This window comes from Bufo bufo, chromosome 5 (genome assembly GCF_905171765.1).
Source record: "Bufo bufo chromosome 5, aBufBuf1.1, whole genome shotgun sequence".
Classification (NCBI taxonomy): domain Eukaryota; kingdom Metazoa; phylum Chordata; class Amphibia; order Anura; family Bufonidae; genus Bufo; species Bufo bufo.
In genome coordinates, this window is record NC_053393.1 from 554,167,408 (window position 1) to 554,193,889 (window position 26,482).

Here is a 26,482-nt window from a genome sequence, read left to right on the forward strand (position 1 = left end):
TCCAGACTATTGCCCCCTGTTATCAGCCATTTCAGGGGAGAGGATGACTGTTAGGACAGGAGATACAGTCTATTGCCCCCTGATATCAGCCATTTCAGGGAGAGGATGACTGTAGGACAGGAGAATACAGTATATTGCCCCCTGTATCAGCCATTTCAGGGGAGAGGATGACAGTAGGACAGGAGAAAACAATCTATTGCCCCTGCTATCAGCAATTTAATGGGAGAGGATGACTGTAGGACAGGAGAATACAGTCTATTGCCCCTGTTATCAGCCATTTCAGGGAGAGGATGACTGTAGGACAGGAGAATACAGTCTATTGCCCCCTGTTATCAGCCATTTCAGAGGAGAGGATGACTGTAGGACAGGAGAATACAGTCTATTGCCCCCTGTTATCAGACATTTCAGGGAGAGGATGACTGTAGGACAGGAGAATACAATCTATTGCCCCTGTTATCAGCCATTTCAGAGGAGAGGATGACTGTAGGACAGGAGAATACAGTCTATTGCCCCCTGTTATCAACCATTTCAGGGGAGGATGACTGTAGAACAGGAGAATACAATCTATTGCCCCCTGTTATCAGCCATTTCAGAGGAGAGGATGACTGTAGGACAGGAGAATACAGTCTATTGCTCCCTGTTATCAACCATTTCAGGGGGGAGGATGACTGTAGAACAGGAGAAACAATCTATTGCCCCCCTGTTATCAGCCATTTCAGGGGAGAGGATGACTGTAGGACAGGAGAATACAGTCTATTGCCCCGTTATCAGCCATTTCAGAGGAGAGGATGACTGTAGGACAGGAGAATACAGTCTATTGCCCCTGTTATCAGCCATTTCAGAGGAGAGGATGACTGTAGGACAGGAGAATACAGTCTATTGCTGCCTGTTATCAGCCATTTCAGGGAAGAGGATGACTGTAGGACAGGAGAATACAGTCTATTGCCCCTGTTATCAGCCATTTCAGAGGAGAGGATGACTGTAGGACGGAGAATACAGTCTATTGCCCCCTGTTATCAGCCATTTCAGGGAGAGGATGACTGTAGGACAGGAGAATACAGTCTATTGCTCCCTGTTATCAGTCATTTCAGGCCGGGGAGAGGATGACTGTAGGACAGGAGAATACAATCTATTGCTCCCTGTTATCAGCCATTTCAGGGGAGAGGATGACTGTAGGACAGGAGAATACAGTCTATTGTCCCCTGTTATCAGCCATTTCAGGAAGAGGATGACTGTAGGACAGGAGAATACAATCTATTGCCCCTGTTATCAGCCATTTCAGGGAGAGGATGACTGTAGGACAGGAGAATACAATCTATTGCCAGCTGTTATCAGCCATTTCAGGGGAGAGGATGACTGTAGGACAGGAGAATACAGTCTATTGCCCCCTGTTATCAGCCATTTCAGGGGAGAGGATGACTGTAGGACAGGAGAATACAGTCTATTGCCCCGTTATCAGCCATTTCAGAGGAGAGGATGACTGTAGGACAGGAGAATACAGTCTATTGCCCCTGTTATCAGCCATTTCAGGGGAGGATGACTGTAGGACAGGAGAATACAGTCTATTGCCCCTGTTATCAGCCATTTCAGAGGAGAGGATGACTGTAGGAGAGGAGAATACAGTCTATTGCTCCCTGTTATCAGCCATTTAAGGGGAGAGGATGACTGTAGGACAGGAGAATACAGTCTATTGCCCCCTGTTATCAGCCATTTCAGGGAGAGGATGACTGTAGGACAGGAGAATACAGTCTATTGCCCCCTGTTATCAGCCATTTCAGGGGAGAGGATGACTGTAGGACAGGAGAATACAGTTATTGCCCCTGTTATCAGCCATTTCAGGGGAGGATGACTGTAGGACAGGAGAAAACAATCTATTGCCCCCTGTTATCAGCCATTTAATGGAGAGGATGACTGTAGGACAGGAGAATACAGTCTATTGCCCCCTGTTATCAGCCATTTCAGGGGAGAGGATGACTGTAGGACAGGAGAATACAGTCTATTGCCCCCTGTTATCAGCCATTTCAGAGGAGAGGATGACTGTAGGACAGGAGAATACAGTCTATTGCCCCCTGTTATCAGACATTTCAGGGGAGAGGATGACTGTAGGACAGGAGAATACAATCTATTGCCCCCTGTTATCAGCCATTTCAGAGGAGAGGATGACTGTAGGACAGGAGAATACAGTCTATTGCCCCTGTTATCAACCATTTCAGGGGGAGGATGACTGTAGAACAGGAGAATACAATCTATTGCCCCCTGTTATCAGCCATTTCAGAGGAGAGGATGACTGTAGGACAGGAGAATACAGTCTATTGCTCCCTGTTATCAGCCATTTCAGGCCGGGGAGAGGATGACTGTAGGACAGGAGAATACAGTCTATTGCTCCCTGTTATCAGCCATTTCAGGGAAGAGGATGACTGTAGGACAGGAGAATACAGTCTATTGCCCCCTGTTATCAGCCATTTCAGGGAGAGGATGACTGTAGGACAGGAGAATACAGTCTATTGTCCCCTGTTATCAGCCATTTCAGGGAGAGGATGACTGTAGGACAGGAGAATACAGTCTATTGCTCCCTGTTATCAGCCATTTCAGGGAGAGGATGACTGTAGGACAGGAGAATACAGTCTATTGCTCCCTGTTATCAGCCATTTCAGGGAGAGGATGACTGTAGGACAGGAAAATACAGTCTATTGCCCCTGTTATCAGCCATTTCAGGGGAGAGGATGACTGTAGGACAGGAGAATACAATCTATTGCCCCCTGTTATCAGCCATTTCAGGGAGAGGATGACTGTAGGATAGGAGAATACAGTCTATTGCTCCCTGTTATCAGTCATTTCAGGGAGAGGATGACTGTAGGACAGGAGAATACAATCTATTGCCCCTGTTATCAGCCATTTAATGGGAGAGGATGACTGTAGGACAGGAGAATACAATCTATTGCCAGCTGTTATCAGCCATTTCAGGGGAGAGGATGACTGTAGGACAGGAGAATACAGTCTATTGCCCCTGTTATCAGCCATTTCAGGGGAGAGGATGACTGTAGGACAGGAGAATACAGTCTATTGCCCCCTGTTATCAGCCATTTCAGGGGAGAGGATGACTGTAGGACAGGAGAATACAATCTATTGCCCCTGTTATCAGCCATTTAATGGGAGAGGATGACTGTAGGACAGGAGAATACAGTCTATTGCCCCCTGTTATCAGCCATTTCAGGGAGAGGATGACTGTAGGACAGGAGAATACAGTCTATTGCCCCTGTTATCAGCCATTTCAGGGGAGAGGATGACTGTAGGACAGGAGAATACAGTATATTGCCCCTGTTATCAGCCATTTCAGGGGAGAGGATGACTGTAGGACAGGAGAAAACAATCTATTGCCCCTGTTATCAGCCATTTAATGGGAGAGGATGACTGTAGGACAGGAGAATACAGTCTATTGCCCCTGTTATCAGCCATTTCAGGGGAGAGGATGACTGTAGGACAGGAGAATACAGTCTATTGCCCCCTGTTATCAGCCATTTCAGAGGAGAGGATGACTGTAGGACAGGAGAATACAGTCTATTGCCGCCTGTTATCAGACATTTCAGGGAGAGGATGACTGTAGGACAGGAGAATACAATCTATTGCCCCCTGTTATCAGCCATTTCAGAGGAGAGGATGACTGTAGGACAGGAGAATACAGTCTATTGCCCCCTGTTATCAACCATTTCAGGGGGGAGGATGACTGTAGAACAGGAGAATACAATCTATTGCCCCTGTTATCAGCCATTTCAGAGGAGAGGATGACTGTAGGACAGGAGAATACAGTCTATTGCTCCCTGTTATCAACCATTTCAGGGGGAGGATGACTGTAGAACAGGAGAATACAATCTATTGCCCCCTGTTATCAGCCATTTCAGGGGAGAGGATGACTGTAGGACAGGAGAATACAGTCTATTGCCCCGTTATCAGCCATTTCAGAGGAGAGGATGACTGTAGGACAGGAGAATACAGTCTATTGCCCCCTGTTATCAGCCATTTCAGAGGAGAGGATGACTGTAGGACAGGAGAATACAGTCTATTGCTGCCTGTTATCAGCCATTTCAGGGAAGAGGATGACTGTAGGACAGGAGAATACAGTCTATTGCCCCCTGTTATCAGCCATTTCAGAGGAGAGGATGACTGTAGGACGGGAGAATACAGTCTATTGCCCCCTGTTATCAGCCATTTCAGGGAGAGGATGACTGTAGGACAGTAGAATACAGTCTATTGCTCCCTGTTATCAGTCATTTCAGGCCGGGAGAGGATGACTGTAGGACAGGAGAATACAATCTATTGCTCCCTGTTATCAGCCATTTCAGGGAGAGGATGACTGTAGGACAGGAGAATACAGTCTATTGTCCCCTGTTATCAGCCATTTCAGGGAAGAGGATGACTGTAGGACAGGAGAATACAATCTATTGCCCCTGTTATCAGCCATTTCAGGGGAGAGGATGACTGTAGGACAGGAGAATACAATCTATTGCCAGCTGTTATCAGCCATTTCAGGGAGAGGATGACTGTAGGACAGGAGAATACAGTCTATTGCCCCCTGTTATCAGCCATTTCAGGGGAGAGGATGACTGTAGGACAGGAGAATACAGTCTATTGCCCCTTATCAGCCATTTCAGAGGAGAGGATGACTGTAGGACAGGAGAATACAGTCTATTGCCCCTGTTATCAGCCATTTCAGGGGGAGGATGACTGTAGGACAGGAGAATACAGTCTATTGCCCCCTGTTATCAGCCATTTCAGAGGAGAGGATGACTGTAGGACAGGAGAATACAGTCTATTGATCTCTGTTATCAGCCATTTCATGGAGAGGATGACTGTAGGACAGTAGAATACAGTCTATTGCCCCCTGTTATCAGCCATTTCAGGGGAGAGGATGACTGTAGGACAGGAGAATACAGTCTATTGCCCCCTGTTATCAGCCATTTCAGGGGAGAGGATGACTGTAGGACAGGAGAATACAGTCTATTGCCCCCTGTTATCAGCCATTTCAGAGGAGGGATGACTGTAGGACAGGAGAATACAGTCTATTGCCCCCTGTTATCAGCCATTTCAGGGAGAGGATGACTGTAGGACAGGAGAATACAGTCTATTGCTCCCTGTTATCAGCCATTTCAGGGAGAGGATGACTGTAGGACAGGAGAATACAGTCTATTGCTGCCTGTTATCAGCCATTTCAGGGAAGAGGATGACTGTAGGACAGGAGAATACAGTCTATTGCCCCCGTTATCAGCCATTTCAGAGGAGAGGATGACTGTAGGACGGGAGAATACAGTCTATTGCCCCCTGTTATCAGCCATTTCAGGGAGAGGATGACTGTAGGACAGGAGAATACAGTCTATTGCTCCCTGTTATCAGTCATTTCAGGCCGGGGAGAGGATGACTGTAGGACAGGAGAATACAATCTATTGCTCCCTGTTATCAGCCATTTCAGGGGAGAGGATGACTGTAGGACAGGAGAATACAGTCTATTGTCCCCTGTTATCAGCCATTTCAGGGAAGAGGATGACTGTAGGACAGGAGAATACAATCTATTGCCCCCTGTTATCAGCCATTTCAGGGGAGAGGATGACTGTAGGACAGGAGAATACAATCTATTGCCAGCTGTTATCAGCCATTTCAGGGGAGGGATGACTGTAGGACAGGAGAATACAGTCTATTGCCCCCTGTTATCAGCCATTTCAGGGGAGAGGATGACTGTAGGACAGGAGAATACAGTCTATTGCCCCCTGTTATCAGCCATTTCAGGGAGAGGATGACTGTAGGACAGGAGAATACAGTATATTGCCCCTGTTATCAGCCATTTCAGGGGAGAGGATGACTGTAGGACAGGAGAATACAGTCTATTGCCAGCTGTTATCAGCCATTTCAGGGACAGGATGACTGTAGGACAGGAGAATACAGTCTATTGCCCGTTATCAGCCATTTCAGGGAGAGGATGACTGTAGGACAGGAGAATACAGTCTATTGTCCTGTTATCAGCCATTTCAGAGGAGAGGATGACTGTAGGACAGGAGAATACAGTCTATTGCTCCCTGTTATCAGCCATTTCAGGCCGGGAGAGGATGACTGTAGGACAGGAGAATACAGTCTATTGCTCCCTGTTATCAGCCATTTCAGGGAGAGGATGACTGTAGGACAGGAGAATACAGTCTATTGCCCCCTGTTATCAGCCATTTCAGGGAGAGGATGACTGTAGGACAGGAGAATACAGTCTATTGCCCCCTGTTATCAGACATTTCAGGGAGAGGATGACTGTAGGACAGGAGAATACAGTCTATTGCTCCCTGTTATCAGCCATTTCAGGGGAGAGGATGACTGTAGGACAGGAGAATACAGTCTATTGCTGCCTGTTATCAGCCATTTCAGGGAAGAGGATGACTGTAGAACAGGAGAATACAATCTATTGCCCCCTGTTATCAGCCATTTCAGAGGAGAGGATGACTGTAGGACAGGAGAATACAGTCTATTGCTCCCTGTTATCAACCATTTCAGGGGAGGATGACTGTAGAACAGGAGAATACAATCTATTGCCCCCTGTTATCAGCCATTTCAGGGGAGAGGATGACTGTAGGACAGGAGAATACAGTCTATTGCCCCGTTATCAGCCATTTCAGAGGAGAGGATGACTGTAGGACAGGAGAATACAGTCTATTGCCCCCTGTTATCAGCCATTTCAGAGGAGAGGATGACTGTAGGACAGGAGAATACAGTCTATTGCTGCCTGTTATCAGCCATTTCAGGGAAGAGGATGACTGTAGGACAGGAGAATACAGTCTATTGCCCCCTGTTATCAGCCATTTCAGAGGAGAGGATGACTGTAGGACGGAGAATACAGTCTATTGCCCCCTGTTATCAGCCATTTCAGGGAGAGGATGACTGTAGGACAGGAGAATACAGTCTATTGCTCCCTGTTATCAGTCATTTCAGGCCGGGGAGAGGATGACTGTAGGACAGGAGAATACAATCTATTGCTCCCTGTTATCAGCCATTTCAGGGGAGAGGATGACTGTAGGACAGGAGAATACAGTCTATTGTCCCCTGTTATCAGCCATTTCAGGGAAGAGGATGACTGTAGGACAGGAGAATACAATCTATTGCCCCCTGTTATCAGCCATTTCAGGGGAGAGGATGACTGTAGGACAGGAGAATACAATCTATTGCCAGCTGTTATCAGCCATTTCAGGGAGAGGATGACTGTAGGACAGGAGAATACAGTCTATTGCCCCCTGTTATCAGCCATTTCAGGGAGAGGATGACTGTAGGACAGGAGAATACAGTCTATTGCCCCGTTATCAGCCATTTCAGAGGAGAGGATGACTGTAGGACAGGAGAATACAGTCTATTGCCCCTGTTATCAGCCATTTCAGGGGGAGGATGACTGTAGGACAGGAGAATACAGTCTATTGCCCCCTGTTATCAGCCATTTCAGAGGAGAGGATGACTGTAGGAGAGGAGAATACAGTCTATTGCTCCCTGTTATCAGCCATTTCAGGGAGAGGATGACTGTAGGACAGGAGAATACAGTCTATTGCCCCCTGTTATCAGCCATTTCAGGGGAGAGGATGACTGTAGGACAGGAGAATACAGTCTATTGCCCCTGTTATCAGCCATTTCAGGGAGAGGATGACTGTAGGACAGGAGAATACAGTCTATTGCCCCCTGTTATCAGCCATTTCAGAGGAGGGGATGACTGTAGGACAGGAGAATACAGTCTATTGCCCCCTGTTATCAGCCATTTCAGGGGAGAGGATGACTGTAGGACAGGAGAATACAGTCTATTGCCCCCCTGTTATCAGCCATTTCAGGAGAGGATGACTGTAGGACAGGAGAATACAGTCTATTGCTGCCTGTTATCAGCCATTTCAGGGAAGAGGATGACTGTAGGACAGGAGAATACAGTCTATTGCCCCTGTTATCAGCCATTTCAGAGGAGAGGATGACTGTAGGACGGGAGAATACAGTCTATTGCCCCCTGTTATCAGCCATTTCAGGGAGAGGATGACTGTAGGACAGGAGAATACAGTCTATTGCTCCCTGTTATCAGTCATTTCAGGCCGGGGAGAGGATGACTGTAGGACAGGAGAATACAATCTATTGCTCCCTGTTATCAGCCATTTCAGGGGAGAGGATGACTGTAGGACAGGAGAATACAGTCTATTGTCCCCTGTTATCAGCCATTTCAGGGAAGAGGATGACTGTAGGACAGGAGAATACAATCTATTGCCCCCTGTTATCAGCCATTTCAGGGGAGAGGATGACTGTAGGACAGGAGAATACAATCTATTGCCAGCTGTTATCAGCCATTTCAGGGGAGAGGATGACTGTAGGACAGGAGAATACAGTCTATTGCCCCCTGTTATCAGCCATTTCAGGGGAGAGGATGACTGTAGGACAGGAGAATACAGTCTATTGCCCCCTGTTATCAGCCATTTCAGGGAGAGGATGACTGTAGGACAGGAGAATACAGTATATTGCCCCCTGTTATCAGCCATTTCAGGGAGAGGATGACTGTAGGACAGGAGAATAGAGTCTATTGCCCCCTGTTATCAGCCATTTCAGGGGGAGGATGACTGTAGGACAGGAGAATACAGTCTATTGCCCCCTGTTATCAGACATTTCAGAGGAGAGGATGACTGTAGGACAGGAGAATACAGTCTATTGCTGCCTGTTATCAGCCATTTCAGGGAAGAGGATGACTGTAGGACAGGAGAATAAAGTCTATTGCCCCTGTTATCAGCCATTTCAGAGGAGAGGATGACTGTAGGACGGAGAATACAGTCTATTGCCCCCTGTTATCAGCCATTTCAGGGAGAGGATGACTGTAGGACAGGAGAATACAGTCTATTGCTCCCTGTTATCAGTTATTTCAGGCCGGGGAGAGGATGACTGTAGGACAGGAGAATACAGTCTATTGGTCCCTGTTATCAGACATTTCAGGGGAGAGGATGACTGTAGGACAGGAGAATACAGTCTATTGCCCCCTGTTATCAGCCATTTCAGGGGAGAGGATGACTGTAGGACAGGAGAATACAGTCTATTGCTCCCTGTTATCAGACATTTCAGGGGAGAGGATGACTGTAGGACAGGAGAATACAGTCTATTGCCCCCTGTTATCAGCCATTTCAGAGGAGAGGATGACTGTAGGACAGGAGAATACAGTCTATTGCCCCTGTTATCAGCCATTTCAGGGGAGAGGATGACTGTAGGACAGGAGAATACAGTATATTGCTCCCTGTTATCAGCCATTTCAGGGGAGAGGATGACTGTAGGACAGGAGAATACAGTCTATTGCCCCTGTTATCGGCCATTTCAGGGGAGAGGATGACTGTAGGACAGGAGAATACAGTCTATTGCCCTCTGTTATCAGCCATTACAGGGGGGAGGATGACTGTAGGACAGGAGAATACAGTCTATTGCCCCCTGCTATCAGCCATTTCAGGGGAGAGGATGACTGTAGGACAGGAGAATACAGTCTATTGCCCCCTGTTATCAGCCATTTCAGAGGAGAGGATGACTGTAGGACAGGAGAATACAGTCTATTGCTGCTGTTATCAGCCATTTCAGGGAAGAGGATGACTGTAGGACAGGAGAATACAGTCTATTGCCCCCTGTTATCAGCCATTTCAGAGGCGAGGATGACTGTAGGACGGGAGAATACAGTCTATTGCCCCCTGTTATCAGCCATTTCAGGGAGAGGATGACTGTAGGACAGGAGAATACAGTCTATTGGTCCCTGTTATCAGACATTTCAGGGGAGAGGATGACTGTAGGACAGGAGAATACAGTCTATTGCCAGCTGTTATCAGCCATTTCAGGGGAGAGGATGACTGTAGGACAGGAGAATACAGTCTATTGCCCCCTGTTATCGGCCATTTCAGGGGAGAGGATGACTGTAGGACAGGAGAATACAGTCTATTGCCCTCTGTTATCAGCCATTACAGGGGGGAGGATGACTGTAGGACAGGAGAATACAATCTATTGCCCCCTGCTATCAGCCATTTCAGGGGAGAGGATGACTGTAGGACAGGAGAATACAGTCTATTGCCCCCTGTTATCAGCCATTTCAGGGGAGGATGACTGTAGGACAGGAGAATACAGTCTATTGCCCCTGTTATCAGCCATTTCAGGGGAAGGATGACTGTAGGACAGGAGAATACAGTCTATTGCCCCCTGTTATCAGCCATTTCACAGGAGAGGATGACTGTAGGACAGGAGAATACAGTCTATTGCCCCCTGTTATCAGCCATTTCAGAGGAGAGGATGACTGTAGGACAGGAGAATACAGTCTATTGGTCCCTGTTATCAGCCATTTCAGGGAGAGGATGACTGTAGGACAGGAGAATACAGTCTATTGCTCCCTGTTATCAGTTATTTCAGGCCGGGGAGAGGATGACTGTAGGACGGGAGAATACAGTCTATTGCCCCTGTTATCAGCCATTTCAGGGAGAGGATGACTGTAGGACAGGAGAATACAGTCTATTGCTCCCTGTTATCAGTTATTTCAGGCCGGGGAGAGGATGACTGTAGGACAGGAGAATACAGTCTATTGGTCCCTGTTATCAGACATTTCAGGGGAGAGGATGACTGTAGGACAGGAGAATACAGTCTATTGCTCCGCTATCAGCCATTTCAGGGAGAGGATGACTGTAGGACAGGAGAATACAGTCTATTGCCCCCTGTTATCGGCCATTTCAGGGGAGAGGATGACTGTAGGACAGGAGAATACAGTCTATTGCCCTCTGTTATCAGCCATTACAGGGGGGGGATGACTGTAGGACAGGAGAATACAATCTATTGCCCCCTGCTATCAGCCATTTCAGGGAGAGGATGACTGTAGGACAGGAGAATACAGTCTATTGCCCCCTGTTATCAGCCATTTCAGGGAGAGGATGACTGTAGGACAGGAGAATACAGTCTATTGCCCCCTGTTATCAGCCATTTCAGGGAGAGGATGACTGTAGGACAGGAGAATACAGTCTATTGCCCCCTGTTATCAGCCATTTCACAGGAGAGGATGACTGTAGGACAGGAGAATACAGTCTATTGCCCCCTGTTATCAGCCATTTCAGAGGAGAGGATGACTGTAGGACAGGAGAATACAGTCTATTGGTCCCTGTTATCAGCCATTTCAGAGGAGAGGATGACTATAGTTCTCCAGTCGGATGAATGACAGAAAGTGAAGAATCTTCCATCAGTTTACATGCGTTTGTCACATTTATTTCCCACCCCCGCATACATGCTCCTTGGGGACATGTATGCGACTTTGCTCTCCTCCAGAAGGAAGACGGCTGTCTCTCTAGATCATAGTTGCCTATAGGGGGCTGTAGAGGAGAGAAGTTTCATTATCTGCTCCATGACTCAAGAATCCAATAAGAACTCATTGGGACAAGGGAGTACTTAGATGGCAGACACTCCAGGACGATGGTGAGGACCCTGACCAGAAGATGTGCCCTGGAGGGATTGTTCATTACCTAGGAACATCAGTAAAACCAGGAAGAGCTTGGCCAACTTTTCCTAACATAATACATATTCAGCATCCACAGGAGGAGACAAGTCCCATCACCCTCTACTAGGTGGGATCTCCTCCAACTCGGACTCCTCCGTCAATGACAAATAATCAAGGTTTAATTTATCTCCAATATTTCCAGGTTATGCAATTCATGACTAAAGTCAAGAAAAGAATGAAGGATAGAAAGAGTTCATTAGAGAAGCTTAGGAGGAAAAGAAGTGGTCACTGATTTCCTTGAAGGATCATCTCATCTTCTTCTTTAACGACTGGCAGGATCCTATGGGATCGAGACTGCACTTGGCCTGAGAGAGTTTGAAGGTTTTCAGAGGAACCTGGAGGAAGGAGAAGCAGAAAAGAAGCAGAGATGCAAGAGTAAATAAGACAGAGAAGACAGAAACAAAGAGACAGTTTTCAAGGGTCAACAGATACATGACCACTAGCCATCCTAAAGGATGTTCCCTACCCCAGCTCTGTCAGAATCCATCAGGTGAACACTTTCACGGTGGCCTATATTGTCTTCTGCCCACCATCCAATCAAATTGTCAACCAATCCAACCAAAATTGGCTGGACCTGCCAACAAATATGTCATTTCTGGCCTTAAACGGGTATTCCCAACTCAAATTTTTATGGTCCATACCATCCATAGATGGACCTGCACCTATGCTGAGAACGGGGTCCCCGACCCACCTGGTGAGGCAGGCACCACCCTGTATGTGAGAGGATGATTGTACACAGATCATTCTACCACCAGCTGCTCCTCCAAATCACTCCTGGTCCCACTGCCTGCAGATATCCTAGAAAACTTAGAACTACCCCTTTAACACAGGGTCCGGCCTCTCTAGGGCAGGATGAAGCAATGCAACTTCCTGACTGGTTGATTTCCCAGCCAATAGAACAAAGAAAAGGCAAACTCTAATCTCCCCAATGTAAGTGAATGGCGGAGGATCGGGAAAGGATTTGGAAATCTGGGGCACCATCACCAATGCTCATCATCCCGCCCTCTGGTCTCGGTCCATCCACAAGCAGCCCTTGTGGTCACAGTGTCTTCTACCCGTCTGGAAGGAGTCACCGACCAGCAGTACCAGACGCCTTACTACCAACATCAAGTAAGCTGAACCCGATGGGGCTCAATGGACTGAAGGTGTGATGAAATGATGGTGTGGCCCGTGGATAATGTGACATCTACCGCTGTGCAGGGCACATCTGCCACCCCGCTGAAGGGGACTGCACAGAGGAGCCGGCTTGTAGCGGTATTATTTGAACACTTAATGGTCATGTGATTTGAACACTGTATGGCGGTATTATTTGAGCGCTATATGGCGGTATTATTTGAGCGCGCTATGGCGGTATTATTTGAGCGCGCTATGGCGGTATTATTTGAGCGCTGTATGGTGGTATTATTTGAACAGTGTATTGTGGTATTATTTGAGCGCTATATGGTGGTAATATTTGAGCGCTGTATGGCGGTATTATTTGAGCGCTGTATGGCGGTATTATTTGAGCGCTGTATCATCGTGCACTACACTGCAGTTCTGGTCACCTGACCAATTCATCCAATCCGAGAGGGGATTTACTTATATTTTCTGACACACTAATTACACCGATCCAGTAAGTGACCATCTCCCCCACCTCTCACAGTCACACCAAACATGGCTTCACGTCCAAGGAGAAGACCCAGTTCATTCATGTGATTAATAGGACTGGATATCCGCCTCCCAGTTCCATTGCTCATTGGTCGGCCGACTTCAAGCTGCGGAGAGCGGATGACGAGGCTTTACTTTCACCATTCACGTCAGCGAGTATAAGGGAATCCCCAGTTAGGATCGGCCAAACTGGTCAGGTGACCAGAAACTTAATAGGGACATCCGATATCGGATACCAGTTGCGACCTCTAGTAGGTGGAGATAACGGACCGCGGTCAATCTCTCTTTTATTGGTTAGGCATAATTAGTGTGTCAGAGAATACAAGGAAATGGATGAAGTGGTCAGGTGACCAGAAACGGGTTGCATTAGCGGCAATTTTATATCCTGCTGTTTAGGTGGAGTTTTGGCTTATTTTATTGTCTTGTATTTATTATTGCAAAACAATGTATCCATTGTAGTGAAACAATGTGATGACCTATTGGATCCACACAGAAGGTGACTGGGCGAGTGGAGTGAAGGCGTGATATAGGGCCGCGGCGACACCTCGGAGGGCCAGGATTTTATATATGGCGATCCGGATTGTCTCAGGATACGTTTCAGGGAAAAGCTAATGGTTTTTCATGAAGTTCATTCAGTCTCGTCTGCGATTTCGTTTTTCATGCGCGTGAAGAAAAACTGAAGAATTACAATCTACATCTTGGAGCAACCATGAAAAGCGCATCACATCCGGATGCCTTCCGTTTTTTCTCGCAGCTCCATTCACTTCTATGGAGCCAGAGCTGCAAGAAAAACGTACAATATAGAACATGCCGCGATTTTTCCTCAACGCTCATGTGCACAGACCCACTGATCCCATCCCATCCGGATGGGACACTCGTCCATGTGTAAGAGGCCTAATGAATCCCGTTTGGCGGTGCTTCACTACTCCTGCGCCCTGTTTATTAGTAAGAAGAAGCGGTTTCGTCCTCGAGGTCTATATTGCAAGTGATTGACCCTGCTCAACACTGTAGATATATCACCCTGCACACTGATATACTATTAAAGGGGTTATCCAATCCTAAAAAGAGCCCCCCACCACCGCGCTGAATATACTTACCCCGCTCCCCGCACCGCCGCTGCTGCTGCTTCTCCCTGTACACGGATGAAAACATCTGGTGTCGGGGGAGCAGCCAGTGGCAGGCGGGAATGGGGACGAGCCTCCCTAGCATCGCGGGTGACAATAGGGAGGCTCGTCCCAGTCTCAGCCTGCCATTGGCTGCTTTCTTCCATGCATGGGGAGAAGCAGCAGCGGCAGTGCAGGAACCAGGAGTGGCGCGGGGAGCCAGGTAAGTATATTCAGTATGGCTTTTTTTTAGGATTGGATAACCCCTTGAATTGCCTAAAGCAACCAATCCGCCCCTGGTGGCATTGCCTACAGCAGTGTGTGAACGGTGACGGACAACACTTGTGGAGGTCTGAAGAGAAGCGGGTGGTGCGGCTGATCATCTGTGGTCCTTACTGAATCGAGGGCAGCACAGTTTTCACTTTTATATTGCACGATTTATGGTGGCTTACAAAGTGTGAACATTTTATATTGAGTCTATGGCGAGACCATAGAGTTGAGTTTTGGCCTCTCTTCACGAGGAATGCATGGACTAGAGTCCTCCAGCGACTGCTTCCGGGTCAGTCGCTGAGTTCACTATTGGGTTTCCTCCCACCGCGGGTCGTCAGTGTGTGGGTGATGTCACCATTCTGAGCCCTGACAACTCCATTATATTTACATTGATGTATCAATTTATCAATGACTCAATGTATCTTTTTGACAACTTTTTGCTAGAAGATGTCCATAAAACTGTCATTCCCATTATCCAAGTGCCCAAAAATAGTTAGAATATCATGTGTCCCCCATGAGCAGAGTAACCTAGAAGTCAGATGGGATGAATCCAACCCTGCATAGCATACAGTCGACCTATGGGTTCAGTGAAAGGTCTCTACGTGGTCAATGACCAGCTTCTCTTACATGTCAACCTGCAACATCTCAAGACAGGCCCCAGGGTATGGAAGGGAAATGCACAGGATGAAAGATGAAAACCCCTGGGGGTCCGGGGTGGCTACATAGGAGTAATGATGATGAGTATAGACATACATGAGAGACGCTCCAGCCGTGAACTGGCTCAAATGTATTCATGTGAAGGATGATGAAGGTGAACTACAAGAAAGAAACAGGAAGTCAATGAAGAGGCAAAAACAATGCAAACACATAAAAGAACTCCCCCCGGGGCTGGAAGAAGTCATTTGTGAGAAGGTCACCCACTCCCAACGTCCAATAGGCGTCTCAGTACCTGTACTCCCATCATGATATCAAACAATGGCCATTGACTATCATTTCTGGAGCCCTCAGCCAGAAACTACTACAGCGCAGTGACCAAGAACCATGTGTGCCATATGGCTTCATAGTATGGCTGAAAAAGAACTGTATAGGACATGAATGAAGGGAAGGAGAAATGAAAGAGAAAGGCAAAAAACATCAGCTAATCTGTCACAAAAGGAACAAATTCCCACATAATCAGATTAGACCCACGTTCATATAAGAATTCAGCTCCTGAGGTGACTGCTCCACAGATTCTCAGCTCTTACAGTAAAGAACCAGCTCCTGAGAGGAGGTCTCCACAGATTCTCAGCTCTTACAGTAAAGAACCAGCTCTGGAGGTGACTGCTCCACAGATTCTCAGCTCTTACAGTAAAGAACCAGCACCTGAGGTGACTGCTCCACAGATTCTCAGCTCTTACAGTAAAGAACCAGCTCCGGAGGTGAGGTCTCCACAGATTCTCAGCTCTTACAGTAAAGAACCAGCTCCTGAGGTGAGGTCTCCACAGATTCTCAGCTCTTACAGTAAAGAACCAGCACCTGAGGTGACTGCTCCACAGATTCTCAGCTCTTACAGTAAAGAACCAGCTCCTGAGGTGACTGCTCCACAGATTCTCAGCTCTTACAGTAAAGAACCGCTCCTGAGGTGACTGCTCCACAGATTATCAGCTCTTACAGTAAAGAACCAGCTCTGGAGGTGACTGCTCCACAGATTCTCAGCTCTTACAGTAAAGAACCACTCCGAGGTGACTGCTCCACAGATTCTCAGCTCTTACAGTAAAGAACCAGCTCCTGAGGTGACTGCTCCACAGACTCACAGCTCTTACAGTAAAGAACCAGCTCCGGAGGTGACTGCTCCACAGATTCTCAGCTCTTACAGTAAAGAACCAGCTCCTGAGGGAGGTCTCCACAGATTCTCAGCTCTTACAGTAAAGAACCAGCTCCTGAGGTGACTGCTCCACAGATTCTCAGCTCTTACAGTAAAGAACCAGCTCCTGAGGGGAGGTCTCCACAGATTCTCAGCTCTTACAGTAAAGAACCAGCTCCGGAGGTGACTGCTCCACAGATTCTCAGCTCTTACAGTAAAGAACCATCACCTGAGGGGAGGTCTCCACAGATTCTCAGCTCTTACAGTAAAGAACCATCTCCTGAGGTGACTGCTCCACAGATTCTCAGCTCTTACAGTAAAGAACCAGCTCCTGAGGTTACTATAATACAGATTCTCAGCTCTTACAGTAAAGAACCGGCTCCTGAGGTGACTGCTCCACAGATTCTCAGCTCTTACAGTAAAGAACCAGCTCCTGAGGTGACTGCTCCACAGATTCTCAGCTCTTACAGTAAAGAACCAGCTCCTGAGGTGACTGCTCCACAGATTCTCAGCTCTTACAGTAAAGAACCAGCTCCTGAGGTGAGGTCTCCACAGATTCTCAGCTCTTACAGTAAAGAACCGCTCCTGAGGTGACTGCTCCACAGATTGATTCTCAGCTCTTACAGTAAAGAACCGCTCCTGAGGTGACTGCTCCACAGATTCTCAGCTCTTACAGTAAAGAACCAGCTCCTGAAGTAAACTGCATACTCCAAATCATGCCACACCAATGGTTTGTAAAGTGATAATGTAATGCCCCGTAAGGGGGGCATTACTACCTTCTTGTAACCCCTTCTATCTCCTGTGGTTGATCTAACGTCATCCTGTGTTATCATATGTATTTATTGCCATTTCCTGCAATGTGTATATTTATATTTCCTTGCAAAGATTATGTTTATGTGTAATGTGCCTGGTTATGCAGTGGCGGCAATATTGGCAGAGCTAGTTCTCCTGGAGAGGAGCCTTCTAGTTCCAGTCCAGTCCTCTCTAGAGAGGGAGGGGTTCAGTGTAGCCCCTGTATGGGTAAGCAGCAGGCCTGGTCCCTCCTGGACGAGCCTGCCTGTGAGTTCCAAAACTGTTGCATGTCCCCTCCTGGGCTTGCATTGCTAAAGCCAAGCTAAGTAGGCTTGGAGCCAGGAAGAGTCAGAATACAGAAAGCTAAGTTCCAGCAGAAGAGAAAAGTTCCTATTTAATCCAGCCGACATAGCAGAGCTGAAAAAGCTACAGTATAGCAGAGCTGAGATTGTTGCAGAAGTGTTTGCCTGCCAGAAGTTAAGCCTAAATCTGCTGATGACCAAGATAGAGTTGGAAGATTGTTCCTTGTTGAAAGTTTATTATAGTAGAGCTGCATTGGAACTATATACAAAGTCTGGACTCAATTATTCCTTCATCCCAAGTTAATCACCCTCTTTTGCACTTGCTTCGGACGACCACGTCTGGGATCCTAGGATATCCAGGTAGGAGCACCGTGACAAGTGCATACAACATCTTCGGGAGATTGTAGGTCACTCTACACCACTCTGGCAATCCTACACCTGGGTATCAACACCACTACACTTAAAGGGGACTCTACGTCCTCGTTGCTTCAATGCAACTGGCGTCACGACAACTTGCTCTATCAGAGGGACATATATCGTAAAAACCTCTTAAGGGGCAAGGGATACCCCAGACGCTGGCACTAAGTGTCCTTGTCCTGTGGGTCTAAGCTTCTTCTAATCCACTATGTTATTTCTCTGGAGCTGACTGACATTGTGCTGTTCTCTCCCAGGGTGAGGACACCTAATGGTGGCACATCCTCTGACCAGCTATATAAAGTGGCGTCAGAAAGTGCTACCTAATCCTCTCCTATAATGTCTTAGGCAATGCCACCATCTCAGTACCTGGGCTGGTCCAACAGGCATGACCGAGCTGCCACCATAATCAATGGTCACTCAATGTGGGGAGTCCTGTGGTTCTCCACTGCTGGGAGTTAGTGGCCCTCAAGTTCAAGGAAAGTCCTGGTTTGGACCTGGATAATTGAACATGTTATCATTGAGCTTGTTGGGTGTCCCAATCCTCCATCGTCAGGTCCTATGACGTTTCTCAGTCAGCAGGAAGTCTTCTCCTCGCCAGCGGTTCATTAGCGGTATGTCAGGTCAGGTATGTGGCGGTTTAGACTAATGATTCACAAGTCAATAACAATAAATGAAGGTGCATCGACGCTTCCACCCCAGGAGGTAACGGATGAGACGTCTCTGTCATTATATATCGAGCGGCAGCGCACGTATCTATACCTGAGCACACATCATTATCTGCAGCCGTGCTCCGGAGCTGAAATCTGTGACTACAATACACAGGGAAAAGCTGCCGATCCAGGAGCTTCTGCTGATAATGACATGAACTCAAGGCTTTGTAACAGAGGATATCTGCTAACTACATAGAAGCCATGGGTGGACGCACTGAGCATTAAAGGGTGGCCCAGGGCTAGGAAGACTTGGCAGCTTTCTTCCAGAATCAGCGCCACTCCTGTCCACAGGTTGCCTGTAATATTGCGGCTCATGCTGCAAGCTAGACAAAGCCCTTGGAGAGGAGTGGCACTGATTCTGGAAGAAAGCTGCCATGTCTTCCTAACCCCGGGCCAAGCTCGTGGATCGGCAGCTTGAGGTAAATGCTGCCCTTCCGTCCACAGGTCACATTGGTATTGCAGCTCAGTCCCATGGATTCAAATACCATGACTCAGATTATGGACATAAGTCAGGTAACCAGGCCACAAAAATAAAACCTCATCTCCATACGTGATACAGCTCCTCCGTGTCAGCACGCCGACCGTACACGTTTATGTCCCTGCAGCTTCCCCCTTGTCCTGGCTCCAGATGAATGATGGGACAAGTCTGTGCATCCGGGAGGAGCAGTCCACTGTGCAGACAGGACTTGCTATAGTGGTGGTCCCTGACAGGAGGTCCTCACCTGTTGTAGACTGTCATGGAGGTCCACTGTACAGACAGGACTTGCTATAGTGGTGGTCCCCGACAGGAGGTCCTCACCTTCCCGTCACCATTTCACATGACTTATCACACATGACATCCATCCCATGTGCAGTGAGGAGACTTCACTCCCACCCACCCCTGTGTAGACGGCCACCTTCCTCTATTGGACTTACCTCCTGGGATTTCCGTCAGCTCATTTAGCGGAGGGACACTCTCCAGTTTGTCAGCGTATTCCTTCCCCGCCTGCCGCTGCGCGTAACGCGCTTCAATCTCTTTCTTGGTCCTGGGGATCCGACACTTGAAGATGCAGCAGAGAGTGATAACTTCACAGGAAGGAAGGGAGATTGTTACATTGTATCCAGAGGATAAACATTACATTCTAACTTGTTACATTGTTATTTGTCTGCTGAGCAAACCAGGCCGAGTGTGAACAAGACCGAAGTGTGTGACACCGGGGCTGGATATACTGTATACATCTATACCAGTGACTGCAGGCTGTACTGAGATGCTGGGAGTTGTAGTCTGACACCGGGGCTGGATATACTGTACACATCTCCACCAGTGACTGCAGGCTGTGCTGAGATGCTGGGAGTTGTAGTCTGACACCGGGGCTGGATATACTGTAGACATCTCCACCAGTGACTGCAGGCTGTGCTGAGATGCTGGAGTTGTAGTGACACCGGGGCTGGATATACTGTACACATCTCCACCAGTGACTGCAGGCTGTGCTGAGATGCTGGGAGTTGTAGTCTGACACCGGGGCTGGATATACTGTACACATCTCCACCAGTGACTGCAGGCTGTGCTGAGATGCTGGGAGTTGTAGTCTGACACCGGGGCTGGATATACTGTAGACATCTCCACCAGTGACTGCAGGCTGTGCTGGGATGCTGGGAGTTGTAGTGACACCGGGGCTGGATATACTGTACACATCTCCACCAGTGACTGCAGGCTGTGCTGAGATGCTGGGAGTTGTAGTCTGACACCGGGGCTGGATATACTGTATACATCTCCACCAGTGACTTCAGGCTGTGCTGAGATGCTGGGAGTTGTAGTCTGATACCGGGGATGGATATACTGTATACATCTCCACCAGTGACTGCAGGCTGTGCTAAGATGCTGGGAGTTGTAGTGACACCGGGGCTGGATATACTGTATACATCTCCACCAGTGACTGCAGGCTGTGCTGAGATGCTGGGAGTTGTAGTCTGATACCGGGGATGGATATACTGTACACATCTATACCAGTGACTGCAGGCTGTGCTGAGATGCTGGGAGTTGTAGTGACACTGGGGATGGATATACTGTACACATCTCCACCAGTGACTGCAGGCTGTGCTGAGATGCTGGGAGTTGTAGTCTATCAGCTGGAGGACTCGTACATGATAATATATAGACCGTGACAGCAAAAAAGGCACCCGGGCACAGGGCATGCTGGGTAATGGGGTGAAGTGATGACATCATGGAGGGAGGAGTTACTGCATTCAGGGTGCTTAGACTCCGCCTCTTACAGAAGTCAAGGTTGGGTGCAATAGACACAACATGACAAACTCAGTGATCATCCGTCTCTTCTACCTCAACCTCTGAAATACTCTGCGCTGCTGGTGGTAACTGGGGTGTAATGCGGGGTGTAATAGCAGAATTGTGAATGCAGCTGTGGAGGTGACTGTTGTATAATGCATCTCAGACGTCAACTGTAGTCTGGATGTGACTGGAGCATACGACATCATATAACTGCAGAATTGTGAATGCAGCTCTGGATGTGACTGGAGTATACGACATCATATAACTGCAGAATTGTGAATGCAGCTCTGGATGTGACTGGAGTATACGACATCATATAACAGCAAGATTTACAGAGATACCCAATTACGCCAACAGACGCAGAGTGCGGCTGGCGCCTTTATTTACTGCGCAAAAATAGAAAATGATGGAGAAATTACCGAGCGCAGAGGTCGCCGCGGTGTAAGGGTCCATTCACACATCCGTATGCGTTTTGCAAATTCGCAAATTGCGGATCCGCACTTTGCTGGCACTCTCATAGAAAATGCCTTTTTTTGTTTGCAATTGCGGACAAGAATAGGACATGTTCCTTTTTCAAAATTGCAGAACGGACGCAAACCCATTTTGCGGACGTGTGAATGGACCCTAAAGAGGAGCTGGGCGCCGGAGCCCAAGAGACCTGCCAAACCGCCACTTACAGGAGCCTCGAGAAAATGATCCCCCACCCCCGGATACATCCGCCCCCGACTGCTGTCACACATTTCAGAAGCTTCTTAGACAAATCTGTTCCTGGGAAGCTGGGTGGTGAGGTGCCTACAGAGGGGCCCATCCCTTATAATCAGGGCTGGTTGTGGTACTAACAGTCTGTAAAGGGCCCCTTCCCAGGGCCCCCAAGGACGCAGTGCTGACAGCAGGTTATCATTAACCCTAAAGTGTTATTTTGCGCTGAACGGCGGTATTATTCTGGGCATTTTCTGGTAGAATTATTTGGCACTGTATGGCGCCATTATGTGGCAGTTTTATTTGGCACTGACTGGCAGTACTGAGGGTAACAGATATGGCAGAGTTATAGGAGCACTTGAGGATATTAATATAGTGGGTACTGTATGGCGGCTCTTATCCGATTGGTAATGGCGCTATTGTGTGTGCACCGCATGGCGGTATTTAGATATAAACATGCAATTAAGAGGTGAATACAAATCTATATACAGTCCTGATCAAAAGTCTAAGACCACTTGTAAAATGGCAAAAATTCCTATGTATCATGGCTGGATCTTCACAAGGCTCCAAGTGGAGCTTCAACATGCAACAAGAAGAGATGGGAGGGAGACAAAACATTTTTTGAGCTTTCAATTTAATGAAAACAACGAATAAACTGAAACAGGCAGTTTTTCAGCTGATCAAAAGTTTCGGACCAGACCTCCAAAAAAAAAAAATAAACCCCCCCAAAACATGAGCTCAGTAATGAGTAGCTCTGCCGTTATTGTTTCGGCACGCTTGATGCAAGCGTTTCCATGAGGTGAGTGGGAACATTTCTCCAAGTGGTGAAGACGGCCGCACGAAGGCCATCTACTGTCTGGAACTGTTGTCCATTTTTGTAAACTTCCCTTGCCATCCATCCCCAAAGGTTCTCAACTGGATTTAGATCAGGGGAACACGCAGGATGGGCCAAAAGAGGGATGTTATTCTCCTGGAAGAAGTCCCTTGTCCTGCGGGCATTGTGTACTGGAGCGTTGTCCTGTTACCACACAGACGAGGGCCCTCAGCCATGAGGAATGCTCTCTGCAACATCTGGACATAGCCAGCGGCCGTTTGACGCGCCTGCACTTCCTGAAGCTCCATTGTTCCACTGAAGGAAGAAGCCCCCAGACCATTATGGCGCCCCCTCCACTGTGGCGCGTAGAAAACATCTCAGGTGGGATCTGCTTGTCCTGCCAGTAACGTTGGAAACCATCAGGACCATCAAGGTTAAGTTTTTTCTCATCAGAGAATAAAACTTTCTTCCACCTTTGAATGTCCCATGTTTGGTGCTCTTGCAAAGTCCCAACGAGCAGTTCTGTGGCGTTCAAGGAGACGAGGTCTTAGAAGAAGTTTTTTGTTTTTGAAGCCCTTCAGTCTCAGATGCCGTCTGATGGTTATGGAGCTGCAGTCAGCACCAGTAAGGGCCTTCATTTGGGTCGAGGATCGTCCAGTGTCTTGACGGACAGCCAATTGGATCCTCCGGCTCACTGCTGAGGACATTTGAGGACATTTGGGTCTTCCACTTGACTTTTTTGTTCCATAACCCTCAGGATCATTGAAGAAATTCTAAATGACTGTCTTACTGCGTCCCACCTCAGCAGCAATGGCGGCTGTGAGAGACCCTGCTTATGCAGTTCAACAACCCGACCACGTTCAAAAAGGGAGAGTTTTTTTGGCCTTTGCCATCACAACGTGTGACTACCGGACAGAACATGACAATGAATCCACATCTCTGCACAGATTTGGCCTTTTAAAGGCATGTGGTTCTAAAATATGGATCAGCTGAAAAACAGAAAAACTGCCTGTTTCAGATTATTCGTTGTTTTCATTAAATTGATGCTCAAAAAATGTTTTGTCTCCCTCCCATTTCTTCTTGTTGCATGTTGAAGCTCTACTTGGAACCTTGGTAAGATCCAGCCATGCTACATAGGATTCTTTGCCATTTTTCAAGTGGTCTTAAACTTTTGATCACGACTGTATAGCAAGATGGGGCACCGGGGCCCTATCCTCTATTAAAGGGGCCCCTGCTTATAATACCGCTCCTGATCCATACTTCCCGCTCCTCTGACCTGGAAGCGGAATTAAGATTAACCCCTTCCCCTGTGATGACTGGACAGACGAGAGGAGCACGTGATTTATTCTGACCAACGTTATCATCAGATTGGACAGATCAACAATCTGACCAATCCCAGACAGCGCCTAATGTCACACTGTGTGTAAACACCCGTCATACGATGGTCCTCGGTCACCCGGACAGAAATACAGAAAACTGGATGATGAGATCGGTGACGATCGGGCGGCCTCTGCGTCAATGACCCCTGCTGGTCACTGCCGCCACCTGGTGGCCGTCCTCTTTTCTCCTCGGGTCAGGACCGACCTCCTCTGCCTGGGTGACTACTCTGCTCTACAAAGGGCACGGAGGTCCAAGGTAGTCACCGGTGGGTGAGCCACTGTCAAGAGCAAATAAAGTGTCAACATTCAGCAGTTCAGATTTAGAAGAGGTTGGTACTTACTGACGGCCAAAACAAAGATGGAGAAGACCCCGATGACCTGCCAGAGCCGCAGCCCCCAGAACACCACCGTCTCGATGTCACCGGGTCCGGCTTCTTCTTCGGGGGATCGGTCGGTGCCTGAAACAAGAACACTTTATAACGACAGGTGAACCATGGAAGAGACGGACATGTCCCAGGGCTGACATGTCCGTCTCCCCCTTGATACTGGCACATGGGGGGGGAGGAGAGAGGCACTTGATACTGACACCTGGGGGGAGGGGGGTTGGCACCTGATACTGGCACATGGGGGGGGGAAGAGAGGCACCTGATACTGGCACCTGGGGGGGGGGGGGTTGGCAACTGATACTGGCACATGGGGGGGGGGGAGAGAGGCACTTGATACTGACACCTGGGGGGAGGGGGGGTTGGCACCTGATACTGGCACATGGGGGGGGGAGAGGGGCACCTGATACTGGCACCTGGGGGGGGGGGGGGGTGGCACCTGATACTGGCACATGGGGGGGGGGAGATGGCACTATGATACTGGGACATGGGGGGGGGAGGAGAGAGGCACTTGATACTGGCATGTGGGGGGGAGGGGTTGGCACTATGATACTGGCACATGGGGGGGGGGGAGGCACTTGATACTGCCACTTTTTTTTGGGGGGGGGGGGAGATGGCACTATGATACTGGGACATGGGGGGGAGAGAGAGGCACTTGATACTGGCACATGAGGGGGGGGGCATCTATGGGGACACTTACTGGCACATTATTGGGGGGCATCATGGGGGACACTAGGCCGGCAGCATATCAGAGGCCGGACACTGAGGGGCATCTACTGGGGCACTATATATGGGGCATTTTATACTGGTCATTATGGGGGGCACTATATAGGGGTATTTCATACTGGGACATTATGGGGGCACTATGGGGACATTAGCTCAACTGGGGGCATTACAAGGGGGTTTTTGCACCGTCACATTATAAGGAGAATTATTACTACTGGGGGGGGCATTATGGTGGGCTTTATTACTCCCCCATGGTATGACCCCCTAGTCGCAGCACCAGCCTCTGCTATCCCTCTGCCCCTTCTCCAAATCCTTATTATGAAATCTTTCTAATTAGGAAAAAAAAACAACATCAGCTCCGCCGAGCCCCCGGCCAAGTGTTGAAGTGGCGTCCGAGATCCCCAAGGGCCAAGCCAAGTAATTGTAAGTTTTCATGTGGAATATGTTTGTTATACATATAGCATCCACTGTGCCAACATCAGTATACCTCTACACTGTGCCCCAATAAGTTACAGTACCTCTACACTGTGCCACACAATATACAGTATCCGCACTGTGCCCACAATATACAGTATACCTCTACACTGTGCCCACAATTACAGTATACCTCTACACTGTGCCCCACAATATACAGTATACCTCTACACTGTGCCACACTATTACAGTATCCTCTTACACTGTGCAACTTTACAGTACCTCTACACTGTGCCCCACATAACAGTTACCTCTACACTGTGCCCCACAATGTACAGTATACCTCTACACTGTGCCACCAATATACAGTATACCGCTACACTGTGCCCCACAATATACAGTATACCTCTACACTGTGCCCACAATATACAGTATACCTCTACACTGTGCCCCACAATATACAGTATACCTCTACACTGTGCCCCACAATATACAGTATACCTCTACACTGTGCCACACTATATACAGTATACCTCTACACTGTGCCCCACAATATACAGTATTCTACACTGTGCCCCACAATATACAGTATACCTCTACACTGTGCCACACATATACAGTATACCTCTACACTGTGCCACACTATATACAGTATACCTCTACACTGTGCCACACTATTATACAGTATACCTCTACACTGTGCCATACAATATTACAGTATACCGCTACACTGTGCCCCACAATATACAGTATACCTCTACACTGTGCCCCACAATATACAGTATACCACTACACTGTGCACCAATATACAGTATACCTCTCACTGTGCCACACAATATAAGTATACCGCTACACTGTGCCCCACATATACAGTATACCTCTACACACTGCCCCACAATATACAGTATATCTACACTGTGCCCCACAATATACAGTATACCTCTACACTGTGCCCCACAATATACAGTATACCACTACACTGTGACACAATATACAGTATACCTCTACACTGTGCCACACAATATACAGTATACCGCTACACTGTGCCCCACAATATACAGTATACCTCTACACTGTGCCACACAATATACAGCATACCTCTACACTGTGCCCCACGATATACAGCATACCTCTACACTGTGCCCCACGATATACAGTATACCTCTACATTGTGCCAC

At 48.0% G+C, this 26,482-nt stretch overlaps 1 protein-coding gene across 1 annotated transcript in view; it reads right to left on the reverse strand.

The window, feature by feature from the left end:
* TMIE (transmembrane inner ear) overlaps positions 1 to 26,482 on the reverse strand; it is a 113,193-nt gene that overhangs the window by 33,235 nt on the left and 53,476 nt on the right. The window contains exons 2-3 of the mRNA XM_040434080.1: positions 24,123 to 24,239; positions 19,539 to 19,688 (exon numbers count right to left, since the gene is read on the reverse strand). Coding sequence (XP_040290014.1) covers positions 19,539 to 19,688; positions 24,123 to 24,239 — 267 coding nt within the window. The remainder of the gene's footprint in view (positions 1 to 19,538; positions 19,689 to 24,122; positions 24,240 to 26,482) is intronic.